This window comes from Cibotium barometz, chromosome 9 (assembly GCF_041138505.1).
Source record: "Cibotium barometz isolate CiBa-2024 chromosome 9, ASM4113850v1, whole genome shotgun sequence".
In the NCBI taxonomy this organism is placed as follows: Eukaryota; Viridiplantae; Streptophyta; class Polypodiopsida; order Cyatheales; family Cibotiaceae; genus Cibotium; species Cibotium barometz.
Window position 1 is genome coordinate 14,656,621 of NC_141054.1, and position 26,678 is coordinate 14,683,298.

The following is a 26,678-nucleotide window of genomic DNA, read 5'->3' on the forward strand; positions in this document are numbered from 1 at the left end:
TCTACCCTTTCTCTTTTTTACATTCATGTCTTCCTATAAATTACGAATAACGTTTATCCCAATAAACGATGCACACACTCACATGTCCTTACATCCTTTAAAGCTTAACACCCCATACTTGGGATATGATACGGTGCTTTAGTAAAAATTTTAGCCTTCATGGTTGCAACCTTCAGTAAACTTTTAGGCATCATGTGAAGCCCAAAAAGGCCATTGAAGCCCAAAATGGGCTTCAAATTTAAGCAATGCATCCAGTGGCAGCCTCTTAAATTGAGCATTTAATGAGGCTGCAAGCATGAAACGCACTAACGCAGGATGGAAGCGACTGGAGGCTTCGTTGCAATAATTGCATGGGGCATGGAGGAAATTTTCTACAATTGTCTGCCACATGCAGGCCCTATTGTTAATGGAGCCTGCACAGAAAGAAAGGTGAGCGACTCGGGGTGCTTTAACCACCCACGTTTTACTCGTTAACTGGAGGATGCATATGAATCCCCCCTTAGTTAGCACCCCACACATGATACAGAAAAGCCCGTGCCGAATAGTTTGCAAGCAACCAGAAATTATGCATGTGTGCATTCACAGTAATCACTAATGCTTACCTTTTTGCAGACATAACCAGTCTTGCATCATACGACCTGGCAAGCTTCAGCGCTCTTAAGTCGAAAGAAAATTCCAATTAGCCATCGCCTACGTTGTGCTAATCACGAAGGTAATCGCGCACTTTGTGCTAATCACGAAGCTGAATCTCTTCAGCATGTCCCCCCCTACTAGTAGTGAAGGTCCCAAGCAGGAGCTCAGCAGGCAGGACTTTCCAGAGGGCTTCCTCTTCGGCACTGCAACCTCTGCTTTCCAGGTGCCAACGCTTTGAATGCTCATCATTTTGACCATAATATATTTGATGATGTTGCAGTTTGTCATGAGTTCTTAGCGTTGCTCTATCTAAACAATGTAATGAGACCATACTTTGTGTGATCTTTCACAAAAACTCGTGACCAGCATATCATTATGGATGGACGCAGGATGGAGGGGGAGGGGGAGGGGTGTTGGTGTAAGGGTATATAGCTTTTGTAACGGTTCTATAGCGCCACATTGAAGATGTGGACATCTCGAGAGTCTCCATCTTTACTCTGCAGTTCTGGAACACCCTGGGAAATGCCTCTCAAGGTATGTACCTACGATTGCAGGCATCACATGCAAGATATCAAATTATATAATGGTTCTATAGTGTTGCATTGAAGATGTGGACATCTCGAGAGTCTCCATCTTTATTCTGTAGTTCTGGATCACCTTTGAAATGCCTCTCAAGGTGTGTACCTACTATTGTAGGTAGTGGCTTGGTGTCATTTTTATTCTGTATGCATCACATGCAAGATATCAAGCTGTCAGACTGACTTTGAGCTCCCACACTGGGCATACTTTGCTGGCATATCTTCTGTTACACAACATGATTTTGTGACAGTGTCCTTTTGCATTATTGCCATCTTCTAAGGATAATGTGGCTTCTCATTACTTGGGATCACTTTTTGAGTATTTTTACTACCATGTGGGTTCTAGTGCTCTTCAAGTGCCATCTTTTGAGCCTGTAAGTGGCTCCTTATCACTTGACATTGCACTGTAGGAATTTTTCTCCTGCCACTATGCAAGGCATAAAGAATCAGGAGTTCAAACTTTGGAAAGATTTCATCAAATTTAGCAATGACCTGGCAGGGCCTTGCACTTGTCTTGTACAGAATGTCAACGGCATACCAAGTGTGGGATGCAGGTGACACACTAACTTTGTTGGAGATTGGTTCAGTATGTGGATTGCTGTTCCAACCACCTCCGCTCATAGTGTGCATAGCATGTTTCTATCGTGAAGCATGGCGTTAGCCATCTCTCTGTTCTTCCTCTCTGCCACCCCATTTTGGGATGGTGTAGGAAGTCTTACTGCCTCTAGATGCCATGTTGCTTGCAATACTTTCAAGTTCTGTAGACTTGCATCCATCTCCCTGATTGGACTTGAGAACTTTAATCTTAGTTCTAATTGTACCTCCACTTCAGCCTTCTATTCACGGAACTTATCAAGAGTCTCACTTTTCTATTTCAGATAGTACACCCATGATTTCAACACTCTGTCTTTGAAATCCTGCTCACAATCAAACCCATCAGAAACAATTCAAATGGATCCTCTGCCTTTGAAGCCTCAATGTGAACTCGTCGGATTGCTAATCCATTGTACACTCCATATGTTCGGAGGACGAATCCCCCCCTCCTTCAATAATTGATTGATCTGCCAAATCTCGCAGAAAACATTGACAGATCACCCAACCTCAACAAGTCTCACCACTTCCCTCACTCGGAAAATACAGTGGCACCTGAATCCTTAGTGTCAGTTCCGGTCAATTGCCTATCCATACAAGGATGTGGTATTAATCTTTGTAGGGGATAACATAACATACTTCCCTGTCAAGATGTAGAACTATAAGGTAAACAAATACATTCGAGTATTCTCATCAGGGTCGCGATCCCTAAGAATACTCGCTCTATTTAGGGTAGCGATCCTTGAAAGAGCATGCCATACCTTCAAGTCCTTCAATGTCAGGGAATCTAGCAATAGCCATACCAAACGTAACCTACCATCACGCTCATCATCTCATAGGCAGAATGACCAATCATATGGTCTCTTAGGGATATGCAGAAAGATCTCCACCACGCCTTGATCCTCCTGTTGCCTGACAAACTGAGGATAATCAGGAAAAATTCACTCAACTGTCCAATCTGAAATGTTGCCCAACAACTGTTGTGCCATTTGGTTGTCTCCATGGTCATATACCACCACCCAGATAGCATCATGCTCTCTATTGGTATAATCTCCTCATTCATTTTCGAGATCTCTAGAGTAACGCTCCTCCATCCCTAAAATCAGGTCTATTGTATATCTGGATACTTGTTGAAGGAGTAAAGCGCACTAAAGGATCCTCTCCTAGTCTCAACATTATGCGATACCTTGACCTATCAATCTCGAACACCGTGTTCCAATAGAAGTACTGACCAATAATCACCCTAATAAAGGGTATGATCCCTGAGGAGTCATCTAATCGAATGGAGCTCCCTGCCTGGACCTACTACCAATATTGACCTACACAATGTCGGTCTCACATAGCCCATTCAGGGAATCACAAAAGTCAGTCCTCTTCTTTGCGAAACTCAACTAGTTCGCCTCCCCAATTCTTTTTAAGGCCTTCAACTTTTCTAACCCTTCCGTACCTCCCACCCCCACCTGCACCTAGATTACCGCTTCACCTTGGATAGTACAGCGTCATCCGGGAAATTCTACACGCTTCCTAGTGTTCCATACTGTCAAGATATACCCCATATAGAACTTCCTTTAGACTGCAAGACCGAGTTAGGGTGATCAATCCTTTCCCAATCTTTGTCTTGATGCGACTATACCCCCCCTCATGTCATGGTTTCCTTGTAGGTAGGCTGTGAAAGGAGTAGTGTGCTCAAATTAATCCCTCACCCACTCCCTAAAAGAGAAGGTAAATCCCATAACCATGTGAAGGTCTCTGACCTAGTGAGATGGTCCACCAGTCAATCTCCCTGTGGATTTGCTCTATCTATGCTCTAAAGAAATCATCTCATATCTGCTAACCATAGCAAGAGTATCTAAGAGCCCAAAAGGTTATTACAAAATTGGTACTAGCTATTTCACAAGTACAAAGGTCAACCTTCCAAATAGGCAACACTCTGCAACCTATCTCTAAAAATAATTCATACGGGAAGGGATATATAGTTGCCTTTGTCAATCTTGTGCTTCAAGAAGCACCCTCGTCCACATCAGAAGATTTACTGTTACCCACCTTGAGATATTTTGATACATCTAAGCGAACTGAATCCTTCCAATTAGCGTTAGACAAAATGGAACAACACGCTTCATAATTATCTTATTGCAAAGTTTAAACAGAGTTCACTAAATCATGGATGGAACAACAAAATCACTTGACGTGGACACTATCTAGACAAAAGACAACCTATAATAATAGTGATTGAGATACATGCCAAATACACATAATCATTCAGCTGCATCCTCACTCGCAGCTTCCTTTATCTCGGTCAAATGGGCTCTCTTCGACTTTGACTTGCCCTTAGCCTTTGAAGTTTGGGCAGCTCATCTCATGTGCCCTTGCTGACCGCACGTGAAGCACCGACCCTCCTTAATGTATTGGAGCGTCTGCCCTACTTTCTTCACCTTCTTTAAATCGGGGTCTCCTGAAGTCTGGGGTTGACTTTGGGTTTTTGCTGGAGTCTCAGAATCCTTTCCATGCTTAAACTTTCGTTTACGTTGGGATCCTGACTGGTCATACCTCTTCAGCCTCTACGTTAGGGTTGCTCTAATACCAACTATAAAGTCCTTCCCTGAATCTCCCTAAACACAGTTGAAAACCAAGGTTAGATCTTAACCAAACCATGAAGTAATAGGCTAGCTCTCCCCCAACCATAGGTTCTATACATCGAACCACCCCCAAGCCAAAGCTATGGCTCGAACACAATCTCACAGGTCCATGACTAACTCCGTCGTCCCATACTACCGAAGCACGTCCGAGGGCCTTCGACATAGCAACCTATGTACCTACCCTGTGCACGACATGAGCATGCGTGCTCTCTTGGTCCAAGCTAGACCACCAGTGGTGCATCCACACAACTGTGCCTCATAATAACCCAAGCTCTCATTTATGTAGTGATAACTACACCATAAATAGCTAGCTTTCTATAAAAGGCCATTAATCTTGTTGTATCAATCCAAGAACCCTAGCCAAGTATCAGCATGACAAGATGATGTGGAAATCCCGTGCAAGTGAGTGTAAGTCCCTAATCACAATTAACCATACTGCATTTTTCATGCTTTTTGCTCATGAAGCTTTGACTATGGTGGTACTCCCTTTGAGTGCAAACATTTGGTACTCCATGCAATGAGTGCAATCCTTTCTCTTTCCCCTACCTCTCTCTCTTGCACCACTTGTAATCTCATAGCCTCTTCAGTCCCTTTATAAATCAAGGGTTCACCATTTGTTTGTTTTTTTTTGCCAAGAACACATGCATCTGAGTGGTGGTAGGGACTGATGCAGGGACAAATTTCTTGTTATGTGTGAGAGAGTCACAAAAGCCTGATAGCTTGGTGCATGCATATACCCCTCCCACCCCCATGCACACACACATGACACACACACACTAAAAATGACGCCGCAACAAAAAACATGCTATGTTATGACACTGTTGGTACATGTCCTAGCATGTTCAGCACTGAATAAGGGTCCTACCCATGCACATGGCTCTCACATAAAGTTGAGTATGATAACACATAAAAGCAACATAACATAGGGTGTTTTCCTTCACATAAAGTTGAGTACGATAACACACAAAAGCAACATAACGTAGGGTGTTTTCCTTCAGGTTGAAGGTGCCACGACAGGAGGAAACAGAGGACCTTGCATCTGGGATACTTTTGCATCTATACCTGGTCAGTTGAAATGGATGATTATCATCTCAGTGAGCGAGGTTTGTGACAAGTAAGGTGCCTTAGGGGAAGTATGCCTTGTCTATACAGGAAAAATCAGAGATGGAAGCACTGCAAATATTGCATGTGATCAGTACAACCGCTTCAAGGCATACTCTAGCATCTCACCTTTCAAGTTTTCCAGTTTTTGTCTACAACGCAAGTTTCTGATTTTGTAACGATCTGACAGGATGATGTGGAAATCATGGCTGATTTGGGATTCAAAGCATACCGTTTCTCCATCTCGTGGTCTCGCATATTTCCCGGTAATGTTGGTTCTACACTGTTTTAATGTTTGCAAATGAGCTATGTCACATGGGAACCTTCTATTTGTATTTTGTGCAGATGGTTTTGGAGCCCTAATAAATCAGGAGGGTATTCAATATTATGACAATCTTATTGATTTGCTTTTGAAAAAAGGTACCTTACATGTATTAAATATTATGTCAATTTTTTTTTTAAAAACGGAAACAAGATCCTTCTATTAGCTAACAAAAAACAGCCTCGAAGGGCAAAATACAAACTCGCCTCCATGTATGGAGGGACGACCAAAGAACAAAAGGGGTGGAAGGATGCTACCCTACATAAGACTGCCTTCATTGATGCTAATAGCATTGTTATAATTTTTATTTTAGGTTTTTGAAGGTATTCTACTCCCCCGCCCGCCCCGCCCCGCCCTGCCTGGGTGTCACATACACCCTGCACTATGGTGCTATGTGACACACTACTTAGCATTATATGTACCATCATACAATATTAATACCTTTTTAGGATTATTTGTCATATGTCGTGGCCCATCCCCAATCCAGGACATGTCAAACACGAGCTACATAGGTCAGTCATCCAACAAGCCTTAGAGAGTCTGCATGTGTTAGTCCTCTTTGGAGAATTCATCATGTAGAAGCATGTAGAAATCAGCCTAGAATTAGGTTAGTCATATAGAAAGCATTCAAGCATCATCTAGGACATGGGTGAGGCCATACATCCCATAAGGCTCCCCACATTGGGGGATGCCTTGTGCATGGTGTTCACACACCATACACCCCCCCCTAAACATCAGTCGGCTAGTATCAGATAGCAGTCGGCGAGCATCGAATGTAAGTCGACCAGCAACTATAGCATTTAATGCTAATATTCACAAGTCGTGCCGACAACCCCTTTTCCTCCCCCGACCAACAACAAATAATCATATATAAGCAGTCCATGGTCCCTCTCTATTCTCTCTCTCACTCTCTCACTCTCTACTCTGCACTCGTAAAATAAAGTAGATTGCATAAACTCATAGGTTTAAAGAAGGCTTTGTTGTGTGTTACGATGGTCAACCTATTGCATGCTACATTGGTATCAGAGTTGCAGGTTGTGACCCAACTGAGCTACCCAAAAGTGAGAGCATTTCCGTGGATGGTAAAACTGCGGCCAAGAAAAACCACCTAGGTCTCCACAATGTCAAGAGAGACTTCTTCAGAAAGCTACAAAGAAGACATGGGAGGAGAGATCAACAAAGAAGACACCACCACAGAAACGCTTCCGCAATTCAGTAAAGACTTTGTCAAAGCAACCTTGGAACAAAACAGATTGCTTAGGCAACAAATTGAGGCTAGAGAAGAAGCAGCAGAAAAAGCCAAAGAAAAAAAAGGTAAAGAGGAGACTAAAAAAGCCAAGGAAATAGTTGAAAAGCCAAAAAAAACTTTTAGAATTGGAAAGATTGTTCCTCATCATGGAGCAATAAAGACAAAAAGAAGAAGCCAAAAAGGATGAAGAATGAAGGGCCAAAGAAGCCCGATGTGATTTAACAAATACTCTTTGGAATGAAATTGTTCCTCGAGGCCGCGGGGGGGGTGTGGGGGAGCTTGTTCCGGCCCCAATGATGTGTTGCGAGAGGATAGCTTTCATTTTATGTAAAGTTTCTCATGGTTTTGCACATGTATTCATTTCTCATGGTTTTGCACATGTATTCATACTAGGATTGGAGTGTTTTATCCGGATGCCCGCGCTCATTACAGTCCACGTAGATCAAGGCTAGCTTCAATCCGCAGTAGCAGTCATCTACTAAACAATAGTCATCATCTTGGGGAAGGGAGCTCAGAATAGCAAGGATACAAAGAAAGTTTCCAAGGACACCTTAGCAAGTAAGAAAGATAAGGAATTCAAGCAAATACCGCTCAATCATGTGCGTAGTAGGCATTATGCCTCTATGACCAGTATACGGAGGAGCATGGCACTCATCCAAAACCTTTTGCCTCATGTCAGACACCATACATAGGCAATTATCTTTCATGAGATAACCCTCTTTGATCACATATGAGGCATGTGCATGACCAGCCAAATCAGCCCAAATAGTTTGAGGAATGCATCCCTCTCTACATTAGTCCATTTGAATGCGGCTTTCTTCTTTGTCAAATCATGCAAAGGAGAAGCAATCCATGCAAAGTGTCGAATGAACCTGCGGTAGTAAGAGCATAATCCAAGAAAACTACGGATCTCATGCACCGAACTCAATTCGGGCCAATTCCGAATTGTATCAATCTTTGCAGGATCCATCCGCACTCCATCCTTGGACACAATATGCCCAAGATAATGTATCTCTGACAAGAACTCACTCTTCTTTGCATTTATGAAGAGTTTATGCTTACGGAGTTTTTCAAAAACAATAGCCAAATGAGCTTTATGCTCTTCTTCGATCTTCGAGAAGACTAGGATGTCATCAAAGAAGACACATGTAAATTTCCTGTACATACCCACGGAATATGCGATCTATCATTCTATTAAATGTAGCCGGGGCATTAGTAACACCAAAAGGCATAACAAGATACCCATAAAGCCCAAATGCTGTCCTAAAAGCGGTTTTGTGTACATCCTCAGGCACTACACGTACTTGATGATACCCGCTCTTGAGATTAATTCGGCTAAAGCATGCCGATCCATCCAACTTGTCAAGGATGTCGTCTATGCGTGGAATCGAAAACCGATTCTTGATGGTAAACTTATTCAAAGCTCTATAATCCACACACATACAAAAGGATCCATCCTTCTTTTGAACCAAGAGGACGGGTGAACAATATGGGGAAGAGCTTGGCTGAACCAAACCCTTCTCAAGAAGCTCATTCACTTGCTTCATGATCTCCTCTTTTTGGGATGCACTTACACGATAGGCTGGCCTATTAGGTGGTGAGCTACCCGGCACAAGATCAATGCGATGATCTTCCGGTTGTACTGGTGGCAACTCATCAGCAAAACAATCATTGTACTCTTGCAAGAATTTCAGCCTATCATTACTAAGAGTGTTTACATGTACATTATTTTCCTCAACATGATCCCGTACAAAAATCAAGTACGCAAAAACACTCTTTTTCATTACTTTCTTAATTTGTACATGAGATATAAGGAGAATGGTATTACCCTCTTCACCAGCATCAATTACATGCTTTCGGCCTTTATGCATGAAGATGATCCTGTTGGTCTTGTAAGCCTTGCACGGATCAATACGTGTATGCCAAGGCTTTCCAAGCAATACATCATAGCCATTCAAAGGCACCACAAGAAAATCATCATGATCCACATAGCCTTGAATGTGTATGCGCAACTTGCCAATAATAGGCATGACCTGCATTTCTCTACCAACAAAGGTAGTCCGTGCTTCAATTTGAGGACCCATGTCCTTCATTTCAATACCCAAAGAAGCTGCCATCTGTATAGATATGAAGTTCTCAGTTGCACAATCATCAAACATGAACAAAGCGGGCTGATCCTTAAGTTGTCCCCAAGCTTTACATACAACCCCGTCTTTGCTATCATGTGTAGTGTTGCCCTGCACATCCGGAACCATATGCACATTAGACTTTGATGCATTTGTATTATCACGCTTTTTCTTGTTTGGGCATGCCTTTGCAATATGCTCGGTACTACCACAAGTAAAGTATTTTCCCTCGCTCATATATTGCTTTTTCTGCTCCTGAGTGAGACCATAGTCTCTCACTTTGAAGGGACACTTCTTGGTAGTGTTATTTTCAGCCTTTGGACCATTTTTATCTTGGTTTTAGTCCTTTTTAGGTGGCTATCCATTATTTTGCAAGTTTTGGACAGCCCTCTCTTTGCCTTGAAATGAGGGTTTAGCCTTATTGGATCGACTCAATTTGAGTTCCAATTGCTCGGTGGCAGTGGCGGCTGTGATTAGTTGGTGTAAAGTGTAACCAGGATACATTTGCAGTCCTGTTTTGTACAAGGGTTGCAATCCCGATTGAAACCTTCTCTTCCTTTCCGCCTCGGTGACATGCATAAATGGCGACACCTCCAAAAGCACTTTCCAAAACTTTTGTACATATGCATTCACTGTTTCCCCCTCATTTTGCTTCACCCAATCCCACTTCATTGTTATCTCATTCAATGCATTGGGAGGCAAGAATTAGGCATAGAACCTGTCCTTGAACTCTTCCAATGATCTAACAGGATTTGGTGAAAGCTTCTCCATGAGCCACCAATGGGCAGTAGTGCCTTTCATGAACATGCTTACATGCCGGATCATGGATTTCTGAGTGAAATCCTCATCCACTGAAAGCAATATCAAACTGGGCAATAAAAGCAAGTGCCTTTGATGCATCATATTCCCCATGATATGCGTCAAACTTCACAGATTTGTCTCTGGCTTTGAAGTCACGAGACTTTGATGCATGTGTTTGCATCTCAACATGTTTTTTCCCATGTTTGTCCATTGGGACAGCCCCTGTGAGATGACTGGCATCTTTTTAGGAGCAAAAGGTGAAGCATAAGGCATAGATACATGCGTCCTGTAAGCATGAGGCATGGCTGGTCCCTCAACATACATTGGTACATTTTCAGCCATAGCTTCTCCCTCACAAGCACACTTGAAGGCATGAGTGGCATGAGAGATACGCGGAATTCCTGCACCAACAGAAAATTGCAGCCCATGTTGCATGTGTTGTGCATGCACATTTTCAACCGGCAATGGCGTATGACATACATTTTGACCATTGCCATAAACATTGTGTTCTTCACGGGCTACATAAGGTATTCCTGCATGGCGTGAAGTCGCCAATTGTTCCTCTCCCATAGCATGGAGATTCATCCTCTTAGACATAAGTTCTTGTTCGGGCACCTGCGGGGATTCCAAGACATGTGGGATGGTTGCCTTTTATGCATAGGCATCCTCGGTACGAGCCAAGTATGCATGTGTTGCATCCCTAGGTTGCATGTGCAACTCTTGAGCAATCATTGCCATTGCATGATCCATATAAGATTCAGCTTTCTTGGCTTTCAAACGGTCATGTACCAATGGATCCTCGCGGCGGTAGAGATTCAATTCTTCTTGTTGTGCATGAAGGAGAGCCTGCATACGAGTAAGTTCAGCCCTCAAGACTATGGACTCTTCTTCCTGATCTTCTCTTTGCCACGGGACGGCTGTCCCACATATTCATGTTCCCTATTGTGCACCACATGAGTTTGCTCATCCTGTAAAGCATTGGAGGCATGCATTTCATTGTCCCTACCTCTTGTGTTAGCATCTCCAACATTCATTGTATGGCTGTCCATAATGTTGTAAGTGTAGAGATAGCTAGTGTTCACGGTGATTGTCTCTCACGATAGACGTGAAAGAGAACCGTATGCTGTGATACCAATGTAACTTGGTTGAACACAATGCTAATCGGTACACTTAAATACACTAAGATTTGATGGACACATGCTCAATACAAGAAGTAAATTTGCTGAATTGACAAGAGATGGACAATGAGCCAGAACGGCTGGCCCCTCCCTCAAATAAAGTATATTAATCTTGAGAGAATCAAGTACATAGTGTCATGGGCATTTTTGACCAGATTTCTATACCAATGCATATGAATATAATATTGCAAACAAGTGGTCGATGTACGACTTGCAACTCACACTACCCTTTCAAGTGCCCATGTTCCCTACCATTTGCTTTCTATTGTTTCACCAACACATGATAGCAACAATCTACAAGAGAGCATGTAGGACAAGAGAACACTACACAGTGTATGTGATCTTGTAATCCGGTTCCTTCCTCTTGCTACTTGCTTCCATATTTAAGCATAAAAGCTTACCAATTGCAAGTAGAGTCGATGACAACGGAAGTCTTCGCGATGGAAGTCCTTGGAGTGATGAGATCTTCGATTTGTCGCATTTCTTCGCGACAAAAGTCTTCAAGAGTGAAAGGAATCTTGGGAAAGCTTCCCCTATGGTTCAACTTGAGAAAGGAGATCTGAAATTAGGGTTTTCAGCAAAAAGACCAAAAATTACAGCAATAAAGAGAGCTGTTTTGCTGAATTTCAATCATTGGGAGTGTGTAGGAGAGTGATTAGCACTCGAAAACACTCTTGGAAGCTTGGAAAACACCTTAGCAAACTTGGATATGGAGTAGAAAAGGAAAAAGTGCAGAAAATACAGCCTAATTGCCCTCATGAAGGAGGCGCATATCTCTAGAGAGAGGAGGAGTGAGGTGGTGAGTTGTCCGGTGTAGGTGGCAGGTAGGTGCTTTGTGGAGCAAGCTAGAGTGGACACATGGCTGGTTACTTTCTTTGTACAAAGGGGATAAGGTCTGGGCGGTGGACATTGGGTTTTGTCCACCTCGGGACAACAGTGTGTGTGAACATTGGGCTGGTCATAATTTATAAGTGAGTTTTGGTCGTCCAAAACTTAATGAAGTGTGTACACACTCACTTATAAATTAGTGTTAACTCCTAAGGCTAGGTTTATGACCAATACTTACCACCTGTCACATGTCACATAACCATGTCAGCAGACAATTTCACACGCACGGTTCATGGGCGGGCGTCCCCTTACCCGAAACTACACATTGGTCAAGCAAGCATGAAAACAGCATGCAATTTCAATTGCAAGCAAGCACATAAAGATGCTATGCAATGCAGCATTGGTATGGACAATCCCCGTTCATGAGACTATACCAAAATAGACGTGCTCTGAAACTCGCGGCGGGTGCCCGAGGGTCTAGGGCCTTTGACACACTTGTTGATACCATCAATGCATATTAAAACATTTAAACATGGCCACAGTCTTAACACATATCCATCATCAGTTTGCATAAAACATAAAGCTGGACAAAACATCCACAAATGCTGAAAATGGAGCTTGCACACGTGACACCGCATAGAGGCCGGAATGGGCCGACCCCCCCGCCTTGGAGTATTTTATTACCCAAGGAGAATAATATCATGTACAAGCTTTGAGGGCCTTACTCTCCCCACGGGAGATGCCGGATTATCCATATACAAATTCCATAACACAACCCAACACGAGGCAACCAAGCCGGAACATAGGCTGTAGAAATACCAAGCCAACAACATAATCCATATACCTCTGTGTGGGTACTGATTCTTCCCCAAAAACCATGGATCTTCATGCAATAGAGCTGGTACAGCAAGTACAACTCTCCATTCAGCCGGTACAGCAAGTACAATGGTTGGTATAGTAGGTACAATGGTTGGTACAGTAGGTACAATGGCTAGTACAATAGGTACAATGGTTGGTATAGTTGGTACGGTGGCTGGTACAAGGACTGGTACGGCCAGTACAATGGCTAGTACAACAGGTACAAAGGTTGGTACAACAAGTACAATGGCTAGAAATCATAATAAATGATTAAATACCCTTGCCTTCAGTATTTCTTCGCGATGGAAGCCTCCAAAACAGTCACCAACAGTCGGTATTCTTCATGGGCAGCCTTCAAGAGAGAGAGAAAGAGAGTAGCCATCATTAGGGAAGCCTTCAACGGTGGTAGAGACTAGTGTGCAACAAGAGAGCCTAATGAAGAGAGAGAGCTCCAATTTATAGATTTGGGCCTCCCATGAGCTAAAATGGCAAGAGAAGGCTACAATGACAACTAGAGAGCCACACAATAGCTGAAGTGACAAGTGTGAGGCCACTTGTCTCACTTTGATCCATTTTCTAACAAGTGTCAGGCCACTTGTCTCACTTTGGTCCACTTTCTTGCCACATGTCCCAATCTAAGAGATGGGTCCTTCCATAAACTTTCTCTCTAAAAATATCCCAACTGGTAGACATTCTGTCATAGGCACTTTGCCAACTCTTGGTATCTGCTCAATTCCAGATGTAATGACGCGAACAAAATTTCCATTGGAGTCGGGCCAAAAATAGCAACTCTCCTAAATTTTAAGAGTGTGGTCCCTTTGTATTCTAGGATAATCCCCCATTCCCAAAGCTTGTACTTTCCAAATATTTAGACATCCTGGAGTCCACCAGACTCCTTTCATACTGGGAAATGTCCAGGATGGTGAGATCCTCCCCAACTTCTTAAAAGTTGTCAGCAACTTTAAGCTTGAAGCCATATATTCAAGATATAATCATGTCCCATCGAGTGGGCGAGACGAGACAGTCTCAAAAATCCAATATAACTGAAGAATCCATGTTCCAAAGAAATGGATGAGACTAAATAAGTCTCCATAATACCAATATCAAAATCATGTCCCAAAATAAATGGGCGAGAATTCCATGGAAGATATGCTAGACACAGACACAAGAGCCAATTGTGTCTTAATCACCAATATCAATGAGATAATCATATGCTAATGAAAATCACCAATCAGGTGCTAAGACACTTAAATAAGTGCCATGCACAAGAAACTAGTGCCTCGCACAGAAACATGTGCTATGCACACAAACTGGTGCCATTCAAGAGCACAAACTATGGTGATAGAAAAGCTGGTTCTCCATAGTTCTGGCAATCCTTTCTCCCAATCCCAACAGTTCCCATGTTCTCCCATACAATCCCAACTCTGATCAACAAGCATGGTGTGAAAACAATGAAACACTCACTCCACAATCGCAACACGAATCCACGTGTATGGTGGAGTGTTCATTGAATTGCCCTCTCACAATCCCAACATGAATCCACATGCATGGTGAGATGAACAATGAACCTCTTGGCCTCTGTATGGGGAGATAGTGATTCTAATATGGCATAAAGATAAATAAATAAATCCATGTCCCAAATAAATGGGCAAGACAAAACAGTCCCATAAGTCCAGATATCATAATCATGTCCCAAGTAAATGGGCGAGACAAATCAGTCCCATAAGTCCAAATATCATAATCCATGTCCCAAGTAAATGGGCGAGACGAAATAAGTCTCCTGCCAACAAGGCATCGGTCCACATGACCCTTGGCATAGACATAAGTCCCGTGCCAACTAGGCGTCATGTCCACTTTACCACTTGCACTCCGTGTTGGTACTCTGATCACACACCTTGGATGAGAGGTGGGCTCAAGTAACAAGATAAAACAATCACTCGCGCAGGCATAGATAACCTGGTGTTCCATAAGCATTTCTGCGACACATAGTTTATAGGCGTTTTGGCCACCAATAGTTTGTAGGCATTTCGGCCACCAACTCACACTACCCTCTCAAGTGTCCATGTTCCCTTCCATCTGCTCTGTATTGTTCCACCCAAATATGGTAGAAACAATCTTCAAGAGAGCACGTAGGACAAGAGAACACTACACACGGCATGTTGTGCTCAACACTACCCTCTGATGTGCCCATGTTCCCTTCCATCTGCTCTCTATTGTTCCACCCACACATGGTAGAAACAATCTTCAAGAGAGCACGTAGGACAAGAGAACACTACACAAGGTATGTAAACCATGAGTTCCATAAGTCCAATGCATCCCAAATAAAGGGAGCCATAAAGAATAATCCATCCCAGTAAAAGGGAGTCATAAACGATAATCCATAATCCTGACGATCGATCCAAATCCCTAGAAAAGAAGTCCAGGATTCCATAGACCTGTATACCATAATCCTTGTATACCATAACTCTTACCACATACTCCGTGCTAACCACACACCTTGGAGTAGAGGTGGACTTTATCCATAAAAGCATTATATCCATGAGATATCCAAATATTTCTTCTCTATAAACTGGGACAGATTCGTCCATAATCTTGTCCAAGAAAGAAATCTCCATAGATATAATCCATCCCAATAAAGGGAGCCATAAACAGTGTTTCCCTGAAACCATCTCAAGGCAAACAACACCTTTCTCCTTGCATGGCTATACAAGGGTTAGTGAACATCAAAAACACTTCATAGTAAATAGCCAAAGCACCAACTTTGCAAACTCAAAGTATACTTAGCTTTTCTTTGCCAGGTTGGTCATGAAGCCAAAAGAAATATCTCGTCACCATATCCTTAAGATATCCCGAGATATATCTCCATATAGCTTGCCTGTAAGCTTGATAATATAATCCACAATATCCATATGGAAAGAGTGCTAAACGTGTGCACATAAAGCCAACTCCATACTTCCAAGATAAATTCTGTGAATTCATAAATTCTTAGACTAACAAGCTGTCTACTGTCCATGCTCTTGCTTCATAAGCTATGAAGCGACTGGCCGTGCTTAACAGCAATGATGGTAAGTGTGGTCCCCAGTTGAGATCTTTTCTCTTCCTTATTGATAGAAGGAAGCCTCCGCTTCCAAGAAAGCCTATGCTCTGATACCAATGAAACTTACGGTGGGTGCCCGGGGGACTAGGACCTTTGACACACTTGTTGATACCATCAATGCATATTAAAACATTTAAACATGGCCACAGCCTTAACACATATCCATCATCACTTTGCATAAAACATAAAGCTGGACAAAACATCCACAAATGCTGAAAATGGAGCTTGCACACGTGACCGCATAGAGGTCGGAATGGGCCGACCCCCATAACACAGCCCAACACGAGGCAACCAAGCTGGAACATAGGCTGTAGAAATGCCGAGCCAACAACATAATCCATATACCTCCGTGTGGGTACTGATTCTTCCCCAAAAACCATGGGTCTTCATGCAATAGAGCTGGTACAGCAAGTACAACTCTCCATTCAGCTGGTACAGCAGGTACAATGGCTGGTACAGTAGGTACAATGGCTGGTACAGCATGTATAGTGGCTCGTACAACTGGTACGGTGGTTGGTACAGCAGGTACAACAGGTACAAATGTTGGTACAACATGTGCAATGACTAGTATAGCAGGTACAGTGGCTGGTACAGCAAGTACAGAAGCTGGTACAGTCGGTACAGTGGTTGGTACAGCAAGTATAGAAGCTGGTACAGTCGGTACAATGGGTGGTACAGCAAGTACAACAAGTACAAGGATTGGTACGGCCAATACAATGGCTGATGCAGCAGGTACAAAGGCTAGTACAACAAGTACAATGGCTAGAAATAATAATAAATGATTAAATACCCTTGCTTTCAATATTTCTTCGCGATGGAAGCCTCCAAAACAGTCACCAACAGCCGGTACTCTTCATGGGCAGCCTTCAAGAGAGAGAAAAAGAGAGTAGCCATCATTAGGGAAGCCTTCAACGGTGGTAGAGGCTAGTGTGCAGCAAGAGAGCCTCCATTAATGAAGAGAGAGAGCTCCAATTTATAGATTTGGGCCTCCCATGAGCTAAAATGGCAAGAGAAGGCTACAATGACAAGTGGAGAGCCACACAATAGCTGAAGTGACAAGTGTGAGGCCACTTGTCTCACTTGGATCCATTTTCTAACGAGTGTCAGGCCACTTGTCTCACTTTGGTCCACTTTCTTGCCAAATGTCCCAATCTAAGAGATGGGTCCTTCCATAAACTTTCTCTCTAAAAATATCCCAACTGGTAGACATTCTGTCATAGGCACTTTGCCAACTCTTGGTATCTGCTCAATTCCAGATGTAATGACGCGAACAGAATTTCCATCGGAGTCGGGCCAAAAATAGCAACTCTCCTAAATTTTAGGAGTGTGGTCCCTTTGTATTCTAGGATAATCCCCCATTCCCAAAGCTTGTACTTTCCAAATATTTAGACATCCTGGAGTCCACCAGACTCCTTTCATACTGGGAAATGTCTAGGCTGGTGACATGCTCCAGGCAAGTACACGAAGTACCAGACCCAATGGAACACCAATCCAATAGGCATTTTCGGGCATGTATACAGAGACACAAGTCCCAACGGAAAGCCAAGTCCACAGCATCACATGAGTGGCATCAATCCGTGGCATATACAACTGCCATGGACACCAATCCAATGTACATACATGATGAGAAAGCACGGGTGGACCAATTGGGTGGCCAAATGGTGATAGATGGTCTCCTTGCACAATTTCAAGACATTATGCTAAAGGATGAGCTTTCGTCTCGGCTCCCATCCAGTCGCCCTAAGGATCATTAGTTGCCCTGACAATCATCGCATTGTGTTGGTCCCCGAGACAGAACCACCCCAGTAAGTTCCCCTTTCACCTTTCTCCCTTTCACCTTTCTAAGGCATTAGAGGGCGAACTAAAGCAGCAACTTTCCCAGTTTAACTCGGAGCTGGATTTATCCGGCCCTCATTCTCACCCTTTGCTCCACCTATTTTATTTATGCAAAAGAAAGACAACTCGGCACAATTATGCGTGGATTATAGAGCACTCAAGAAGCTCGGTCCCAATGCCCAGGATTGAGTATTTTCTTGAGCGACGCGAAGTTCTTTTTGAAGATAGGTCACAAAAGTGACTATCATCAAGTTTGGATCTTTACGGCTAACACTCAAAAAACAGCCTTTAGGACTGAATGTGGCCACTACGAGTTTGTGGTGATGCCATTCGTGAAAGAATGTGCACAAGCAGAAGCAAATAAACATGAGAAAGTGAAAGATTGCAAGCAAGAACAAGAGCTTTATTAGCTTGAGGTTACAGAGTACAAGAGCCAGCAAATAGGGCAATGAATGATGATTGAATGAATAAAAGAGAGCAACTCTTATATACTTGTGCATGAAGCAATCGACTGTAGAAAACAGGCCGACAGGACCTCCACGACAGCATTAAGAGAGATGCAATATTTTAACACCCCCTCTGCATCTTGAAGTGTGTAAAAAAGTCAGAAGAAAACTAATGACGAAGGTGCGACCATGGACACCTCAGCATGGCCAGTACTGAGTACACCTCAGAAAATGCACATGTTAGCTGCTTGTCTTCAGAAAACATAATGCCACTATAAAGAGCAAAAGAAAATCTGCTTGGCTCCAAACTCAAAGTAGAACTGTGAACACATCACATCCAATAACCTCGAACAAATGAACATGGAACACATCCTATCCATAGTCTCTGCTAACCAATAGTTCTGGAACTCATCCGAACCATGAAGGAAACTTGGTTGATCCTGGGAACTCATCCGGACTATCAAGTGAACTTGCCTGTCTTTATACTTGGAACTCCGACACACGGGTCCCATGCTCCAGATTTAATATAAGAGAGCTTTTGAAAGCTCCCTCTCCCGCCCACAAGCCGTTTCTAGAAGACAGCACGCGGGGGGATGCCCTTAGGATCAGAGCAGAATACCAGTCATGTTCTCTCCAGTCTGTAAGGCCTTGGGAGAGCTGGGGTTATCACTAGACGAGTCTGTGTCAGTGTCATGTGACTTGTCTTTGCCCTTCTTTGAAGACTTGCCCTTGTCCTTCGCTTTGCCTTTGTCCTTTGACTGACAATCCTTTGACAGGTGGCCTTTCTTCCCACACTTGTAACACCGACTCCGAACTTTCTTTTGCACTGTCGCGAGTGCTTGATCAGGTCCAATAGACGATGAAACTTTCAACTTTCCCTGTGAAACTAGGATGGATTCCTCTTCCAAGAGGAGAGTACACAGATCATCAAACTCGAGGGAACGTGTTGTGATCTGAACCCGCAAAGCTCGGGAAACCATGTCATAATCTGCAGGAAGCCTGGGAGGAGAGCAGCTAAATGAGAAGAGGTTAGGGCAGTACCCATTGCCACTAATTGGTCATGAATTACCTTAACCTTCATCACAAATGACTGCATGGAAGTCCCTGCTGTAAACTCCAGGGAAAAGAGCTGACCCAATAGGTTGACAAACCGCATTGTAGAGTCCCGTGCATATAGATATGTCAGCTTTCTCCAAACAGAAGCAGCACAATCCAATGTTTGCACGACCTCTGGTGAGATGGCTCGTACAAGTGCAAAGTGAGCTTTTGAGTCTTGATTCTCCCAAGCTGAAAGTTCTGCGAGAAAGGCATCCTCCTGGTCCTGAGTCCACTTCCTAGAGCTGGTAGGGCATTCGGGCTTTCGTTCGTGGCCCTGAACAATCTCCCAGAGTCCCTTGTGTGTGAACCAGACCTTCATCTATAGCTTCCAGTGATCATAGTTTGAACCACTGAGCTTGTCCTCCTTGTTCGTGCAGGGGGGGACCCATGTCTGCCTCAAAGAAGCTATGTCTCAAACAACCTCTGTAGCTAAGCAATCCACGTGCTCTCTCAAGCACCTTTCCACAGGATCCAACTAGGGACTAGTAGCCCCCTTTGAAGATGCAGGCTGGACAGCAGCAAAAGAAACCCAAAAACACACCACCGGGAACCTCCTACCGGAAGAGGGAGGGGATCTTGGAGGGAGAAGAGCTAATGTGCCACTTGTCTGATGCACTTACTGAATTTGTAGCTAGAACTCCTCCACTTGCCTCTGTAGAAGAAAACGCAGCCTGGGGGTTGGCCGACAGCAGTTGGAGGGCTTGTAGAGCAAAAAACGCAGCTAAGAAAGCAAAAACGCAGCCACTGTTTGAAGGATCTACAGCCTGGAGAATCTAGGGAAGCAGAAAACGGAGAGAAGCAGATTGTGCAATAGCCAGAGCCTAAGCGTATGATACCATGAAAGAATGTGCACAAACGGAAGCAAATAAACATGAGAGAGTGAAAGATTGCAAGCAAGAACAAGAGCTTTATTAGCTTGAGGTTACAGAGTACAAGAGCCAGCAAATAGGGCAATGAATGATGATTGAATGAATGAAAGAGAGCAACTCTTATATACTTGTGCATGAAGCAGTCGGCTGTAGAAAACAGGCCGACAGGACCTCCACGACAGCATTAAGAGAGATGCAATATTTTAACAATTCAGACTCACCAATGCACCGACGATGCTTAACAAGATGTCTCGGGATTTTGTGGAGCTCACAGGAAAGTGTGTGTTCATCTTTTTAGATGATATACTCTACTTTTTTGCTACTGCAGAGCAGCATGAGCGGGATGTTGAAAAGGTCTTGCAACTATTACAAGACAATGAGCTCTGTATCAATGCAAAAGAGAGTGAATTTGGAGTAGAAAAAATCCACTCTCTGTGATATGTCATCAGTGCAAACGGGATTAATGAAAAGGTAAGGGCAATGCTCGAATGGGATGTTCCCAAAAATGCTTAGGAGATCCACTCTTTTGTAAGTCTCTGTCAAGCAAAGTGGGCAAGTGTTGTCCCAAGCTCTTGTTTCGAAGGTTTAGCTCTTTTCCGATCATCCAAAAGATCAGTGATGTCTCCATGAAGCTAAAGCTACCAGACAGTTGGACTATGCATAATGTCTTCCATGTTTCTTGGTTGAAGCCCTATGTTGGACCAACATTGCAGGTGGTCTTCGACGAGCGGACAGCCTAAGATGGTTGATGAAGCTGAACTTTGAAGTCATCAAGCTCGAGCAAATTCTCCTCCACGGATGGAAGTATGGTTCCGATCATAGACAAAGACAGTTCTATACGAAGTTCAAGGATCGACGCGCTCATGAAGCCATATGGATGGATGAATTCTTCAAGGAGTACCCACAAATAGTGTCGGACTACTTGGAAGCCATGAACCTGCCTTCAAGCTAAGCAGGAGGGAATGCCACATGTTGGTGCTATGTGACACATTGGCTCAGCATTATCTATACCATCATACAATATTAATACCTTTTTAGGATTATTTGTCATATGTCGTGGTCCCATTGTGAGCCCAAGCACGAGCTACGTAGGTCAATCTTCCAAGCCTTAAAGAGTCTGCATATGTCAGTCCTCTTACACACTTGGAGAATTCATCATGAGGAGGCGTATAGAAGTCAGCCTAGCATTAGGGCAGTCATATAGAAAGCATTTAAAGATCATCTAGGGCATGGGCCAAGCCATACAATCCATAAGGCTCCCCACATTGGGGATGCCTTGTGCATGGTGTTCACACACCATACACCCCCTAAACATCAATCGGCCAGCATCAAATAACAGACAGCCAACATCAAATGTAAGTCGGCCAACAACTATAGCATTTAATGCTAATATTCACAAGTCGTGGGACATTAAACCTGGCCGACAACCCCTTTTCCTCCAGTGACCAGCAGCAAATAATCATATATAAGCAGCCCATGGTCCATTGCATAAATCACTTCATTCAATCAGAATTCAGCAAAGCAGGTCAAAAGAACATGTGTGCTTGAGATCCCCCAGGTTCTTGAGCATACAAACAGCCTCAAGCACTCCGTGCTTTAGTTCAAGGCAACATAGAAGATCCTCTCATCTTCAGCCACCATATGTGCACATCCTCATCAATTATGGATTTGCATAAGTGGCTTCATAGAGTCTTCTACAGTGCTATTGGTTCAGCCTGTGTTCGGTCTTCCTCGTCCTTGAGTTGGGCAGTATCATTCATTATCATTGTACAAAGTTCTCCAAATAAATACAAGCAAATACTCCTGCTTGTAGGGGGGGCCTTTAGTGGGTAATTGGTACCCAATCTGGTGTCGCCTCTCTCTCTCTCTCTCTCTCTCTCTACTCTTCTCTCTTAAAATAAAGTGGATTGCATAAACTCATAGGTTTAAAGAAGGCTTTGTTGTGTGTTACGATGGCCAACCTATTGCATGCTACACCGGGAAAGAGATCCTTCTATTAGTTAAAAATAGTAGCCATAGGCTAAGTGTGCGTGCTCAATTTCCTTGTAAGAGGCAACAGAGAAAAGACAAGGGTGGTTCCCTATATGGCTTGGTGCTCTCGGAGGGATCCTACCTCATATTGGGAGGAAGGGGGAAAAGCCACATCAGCAGCCTGTGATGCCAAGTGATCTCACTGGCCGGATCAGAGAGAAAGGGGCCCCCGTGCCAAGTGCACAAAAAAGCCTCATGTCGTCTATGCATGCAATTTGAACCACCTTGAAGCTTCCCCCACTAGTCGTGGAGGGTATGAACGATGTCAATCCAAATGGAATAGATGGATTTGCTTTTTTTTTTGGGGGGGGGGGGGGGGGGGTTCTCAATGCCTTGCTATACAATGGGCCCACCATATATGCCATGTAGCTATGCTGGTGATGATCTCTCATCTCCCATGCAACTATGTTGTTGATGGTCTCCCATCTCTGACAAGTCTCGAGAGACTAGGAAATCGATGATCTGTTGGGAGAGGGTACTTTATCAATCATGTAGTAAGAGAGCTGTATAGCTTGTCCTCTTGCTGCCTCCTCATAGAAAAGAGTGTGGCCGGCCTCAATCACCTAGGCTAGCGACCCCCCCCCCCCCCCCCCCAATACACACACACACACACACATGGTGCGCGGCTTTGACTGTACCGTTGTGTAAAGGTGAAGGATCCTATATTGCCAAACATGTTGCACATGCACACCTGACCATGACCCTCTATAGTGGATCCCCGGTTGATTCATCTTGGACAAGGGCTCACAAATGGCCAGTTACCACTCTAAGTCTTACGCCTACTCGATAGATATGTCCACATGGCATCCAAGTGTGGGATGCCCAAGAAAATGAAGGCACACTTTCCAATTAAGTCCCTAAAAACACACATCAACATGCGGTTTAATGTCACTGCGGGGCATTTGTCAAGCTGAAACTCAGTGTGCTGTCTTGGGAATGTCCCCATTGACAATCTCTATGTGATGGTATCCACTTTTTAGGTCAAGCTTTGAAAACACCTTGGCTCATTTCAGCCTCTCTAAGATAATCAATCCGAGGCATCAAGAACTTGCTCTTGACTGTCAACTTGTTTAGAGCACGATAATCCACACAAAGCTTGGAAGATCCATCCTTTTTCTTAACGAAAGGGATTGGTGTTGCAAAGGGGGACACACTAGAACGTGCTTTGCAACAATTCTTGGAGTTGGCGGTCCAACTCCAATTCCATAGGCTTGCTCAGGCGATATGGAAACTTGCTCGGTGGGTTTCGAGCTTGGGAAGAGATCTATCCTGTGATCCTACGGTCTAGATGGGGGGAGCTCAAGAGGGAGAGTGTCCTGAAGGAAAATTGCTTGGAATCGGTCATGTAGAGCCTGGTACTTGGAAACTCAACTATAAAGCCAGGTGAGTGACTTGTTGGCAAAGTAGAGAATTGGCTGCACAGTCTAGTGCAATCCTTAAACTCGTCCTCAAGATGCTCAAGATAATGAGGCGGTAAAAACTGCTTCTTGAGGTCGGTGACAAATTGGTCTCAAACTCCAAACAGGAATTGGCTTGGGCCCAATGAGTCCACCAAGAAATGGCCTCCCCCTCATTGTAGCAACTAGCTAACACTACTTTCCACACCTGACTTTCTACCCGTAGCAAAATAAGCTTCAAATTGATGAATCCAAGAATACAAAGCAGTGGGGTCGAGTTTACCATTTTCCCCTTGCGTGGCTGGCTGCTCTTGCTACTGGCCGCCGATTGGGCTCCATAGGCCAGCCCCCATACCCATGGAGACTCTTCGTGGGTCTTGGGCTGGCCCTTTGGTGGGCCATGGGCTGCCATAAGTCAAGAAGCTAAGCAAAGCTTGGTCCACCTCTACATCATTCCAGAGGGTTACGTAGACGTGCAAGACATGATGCCCACAGTTCCCAAGGAGATAGTGGTGGAGGTAACATGTTGGACGTTGAGCTCCCAATTAGATCGACAACGTTGAGCAAAGGTGCATCATGTGCACCCATGCTCCAAGTTAAGCAAGAGGGGATGTCACATGCACTCTCTTCCGAGGTGTGACGTGGACATTTTCTAATGGCGAGTTCAAAGTTAGAGTATGTGGCCGGATTCATGTGTATGTAAGGGCATTTGTGCCAATCTTGTCCAGGTGCCCAATGAGCAGCTAAGTGTGGACAGCATTATTATTATTATGGTGTGAACTCCCTAAATTAGGGCTGGCCAGCCCAACTAGCCCAAAAGTGACTATAAATAGAGGGCTATGGTTGAGGTTCATACGATTCATTCATCATCAAGTCAGTGAGAGTGCAGATTTTGTGCTACCATTGAGTATCTCTATTCCATTGTAATAAGTCATGCATACGAATACATCAGTAGTTTAGGTCTTCTCTTTTACCTACTGTGTATCTTGCATGAAGAAGTTTGTGCATGAGTTGAAGACTCTGATTAGGTGTTAAGCTTCAGATCTATCGCGATAAACTGATCTTAAACTGCTTCCACTAATCACCCATGTTACATGGGTAGTACCAGGAAGCCTCAAGCTAGTGGGGGTGACACTTAGGCGGGTATTGTCCTCTCCAAAAACAGTTTAAGGTCCCTTTCCTCATTAGGAGGCTGATTTGATGCTAAAATCTTTTTTTTTGCACTATGGACCAGATATCAAACCCTTTGTAACCCTATATCATTGGGGTCTACCCCAAGTACTGGAGGACGAAATAGGAGGTTGGCTGAGTCCCGTGTAAACCGGCCTCGGTCTTTAGACAAAACCAAAGGGCGGTGCAAAAACAAACTTGCACACAAAACACTTCAATACCATGGAGGACCTAGAAAAGGAAAACAAATAGGGGGAGCTAGAGTGCTCCTGCAAACAGTACACGGACACCGATTGGCCCCAAATCATAGTAGCGCCCCTTGCGGTATTTCTTTAATTGAATATAAGAGCTTTCATTACAATAAGGCTGGAAACTCAGCCGTCGCAGTAGAACTCCTAAAGCCTGCAAAGACCCTGCATCATGGCTTCATATCCACTCGGCATCCACAAAGAAATCCAGCCATTGTTCGCATCAAAAGACTCTTTCACATTGAGTCCTTGCATACAGAAGCTTTCTCCCATGATCAGGGCTGCCACAACCATCCATATCCTCTCACCCTATGAACAACATCACACCCTGACACATCCAGTGCTTCTGCATCACAACACAACCTCCCAAATTGTCTCTCAAAAGAGAACTCGCACCACAGCACAGCATACCATACAGTCGATACACCTGTACCAACCCTCTCTACCTTCCAAGGGTACTATCCATCTCTGTCATGGATTCCCTGTCCCCTGCCCAATCACTAGCAAGGCTGTACCAAACATGTGTCCATTCTTGTACCTTCTGCCTGCATGTGACCTATCTCCTGGAGAAACCCAAATACATGTTTCCTCGAGAAACCTACGACCTGTTTTCACATGAAACCCTTAGGCCTGTTTCCCTTTGAAACTTTTGTCCTCTTTCCATACAGAACCATTCATGGCACCATTCAACAACAGTGCCAACAACGGCATACATCTAGTTACCTGTTCCCTCATGAAACATTTGGAAACATAGAGATGCCCATAACTGTAGGTCCCTCTGTTCCTTTCTAGCAGGAAGAAAACAATATGCTCCATGAGCACGCAGCCATGCGAGGTTGCATCACTCCCATGCCAAGAAACACTTTCAATTGACCTGTACTTGCAGCCGGAAACCCAAGCACATAGCTGAATTTACAGCCAACCAAAAACAGCCCATAAACTGTCTTCGAACTGATCCCAAAACAGTCCTGAACCAAAGCAAAGAGAAGCTCAAAGTTCCATCAGTTGAACGCCATTGACATGATGTCTATGTTCATGAAAAACCAGCCCTTGTCCGCCTTTATGTCCAGAGAAACCAGCCCCCTGGCCACCCAGGAGAAGAGCACGCAGCCATGAGCGCCTGCAGTCCAGCCCTCCTGTGCACCAAGTGAGAGAGAGAGAGAAGAGCATGTGCCGCAGCTCCAGCCCCCTCCTATTGTTCAGCCCTCAACTTTGGCACACGCAGAAAAGCACCCAAAAGCAGTCTGCCAGCCCCCTGTTTTCTCCCAAAAAGCAAGAGAGAGAAAGAGAGAGACCTGTCTTCAATTTCCAGGACCTCCCCCAGACTTGCGAAGAGAGAGAGAGATCGGCTGTGCGCTTCCTGCAGCTCAATAGTCCTCCAAGGAGAAAAGCACGTATCTCTGCTGCATCTGCCCGTACAGCCCTCCCTGCAGACCTGTCCGCTTCTCACCAGAGAGAGAAAGAGAGAGAAAGAAAGAGCTGCAGCCCAGTCCCCTGGCCCGACCAGCCTGCCTGCTTTTTCCACAAGCCAAAGCTCCTTTTCATCATAAGAGAGGCGCCTCTTTTCTGCCCGCCAGCCCCTCTT

At 44.2% G+C, this 26,678-nt stretch overlaps 1 protein-coding gene across 4 annotated transcripts in view; it reads left to right on the plus strand.

Annotated features, from left to right (window-relative positions):
• The first annotated feature begins 230 nt into the window (after positions 1-230).
• The window catches only part of LOC147635286 (beta-glucosidase 42-like), a 57,377-nt gene continuing 30,929 nt past the window's right edge, over positions 231-26,678 (plus strand). Inside the window, exons 1-6 of one of the 4 annotated variants that reach the window (XR_015266622.1) lie at positions 231-429; positions 613-856; positions 5,437-5,503; positions 5,591-5,649; positions 5,730-5,805; positions 5,885-5,959. Coding sequence is in view for 3 of the 4 variants with exons in the window: in XM_086802530.1 (XP_086658656.1) it covers positions 758-856; positions 5,437-5,503; positions 5,591-5,649; positions 5,730-5,805; positions 5,885-5,959 (376 nt within the window). In the remaining variant the exon portion in view is untranslated. The remainder of the gene's footprint in view (positions 430-612; positions 857-5,436; positions 5,504-5,590; positions 5,650-5,729; positions 5,806-5,884; positions 5,960-26,678) is intronic. The other 3 variants (XM_086802530.1, XM_086802527.1, XM_086802529.1) reach the window with 3 other exon arrangements.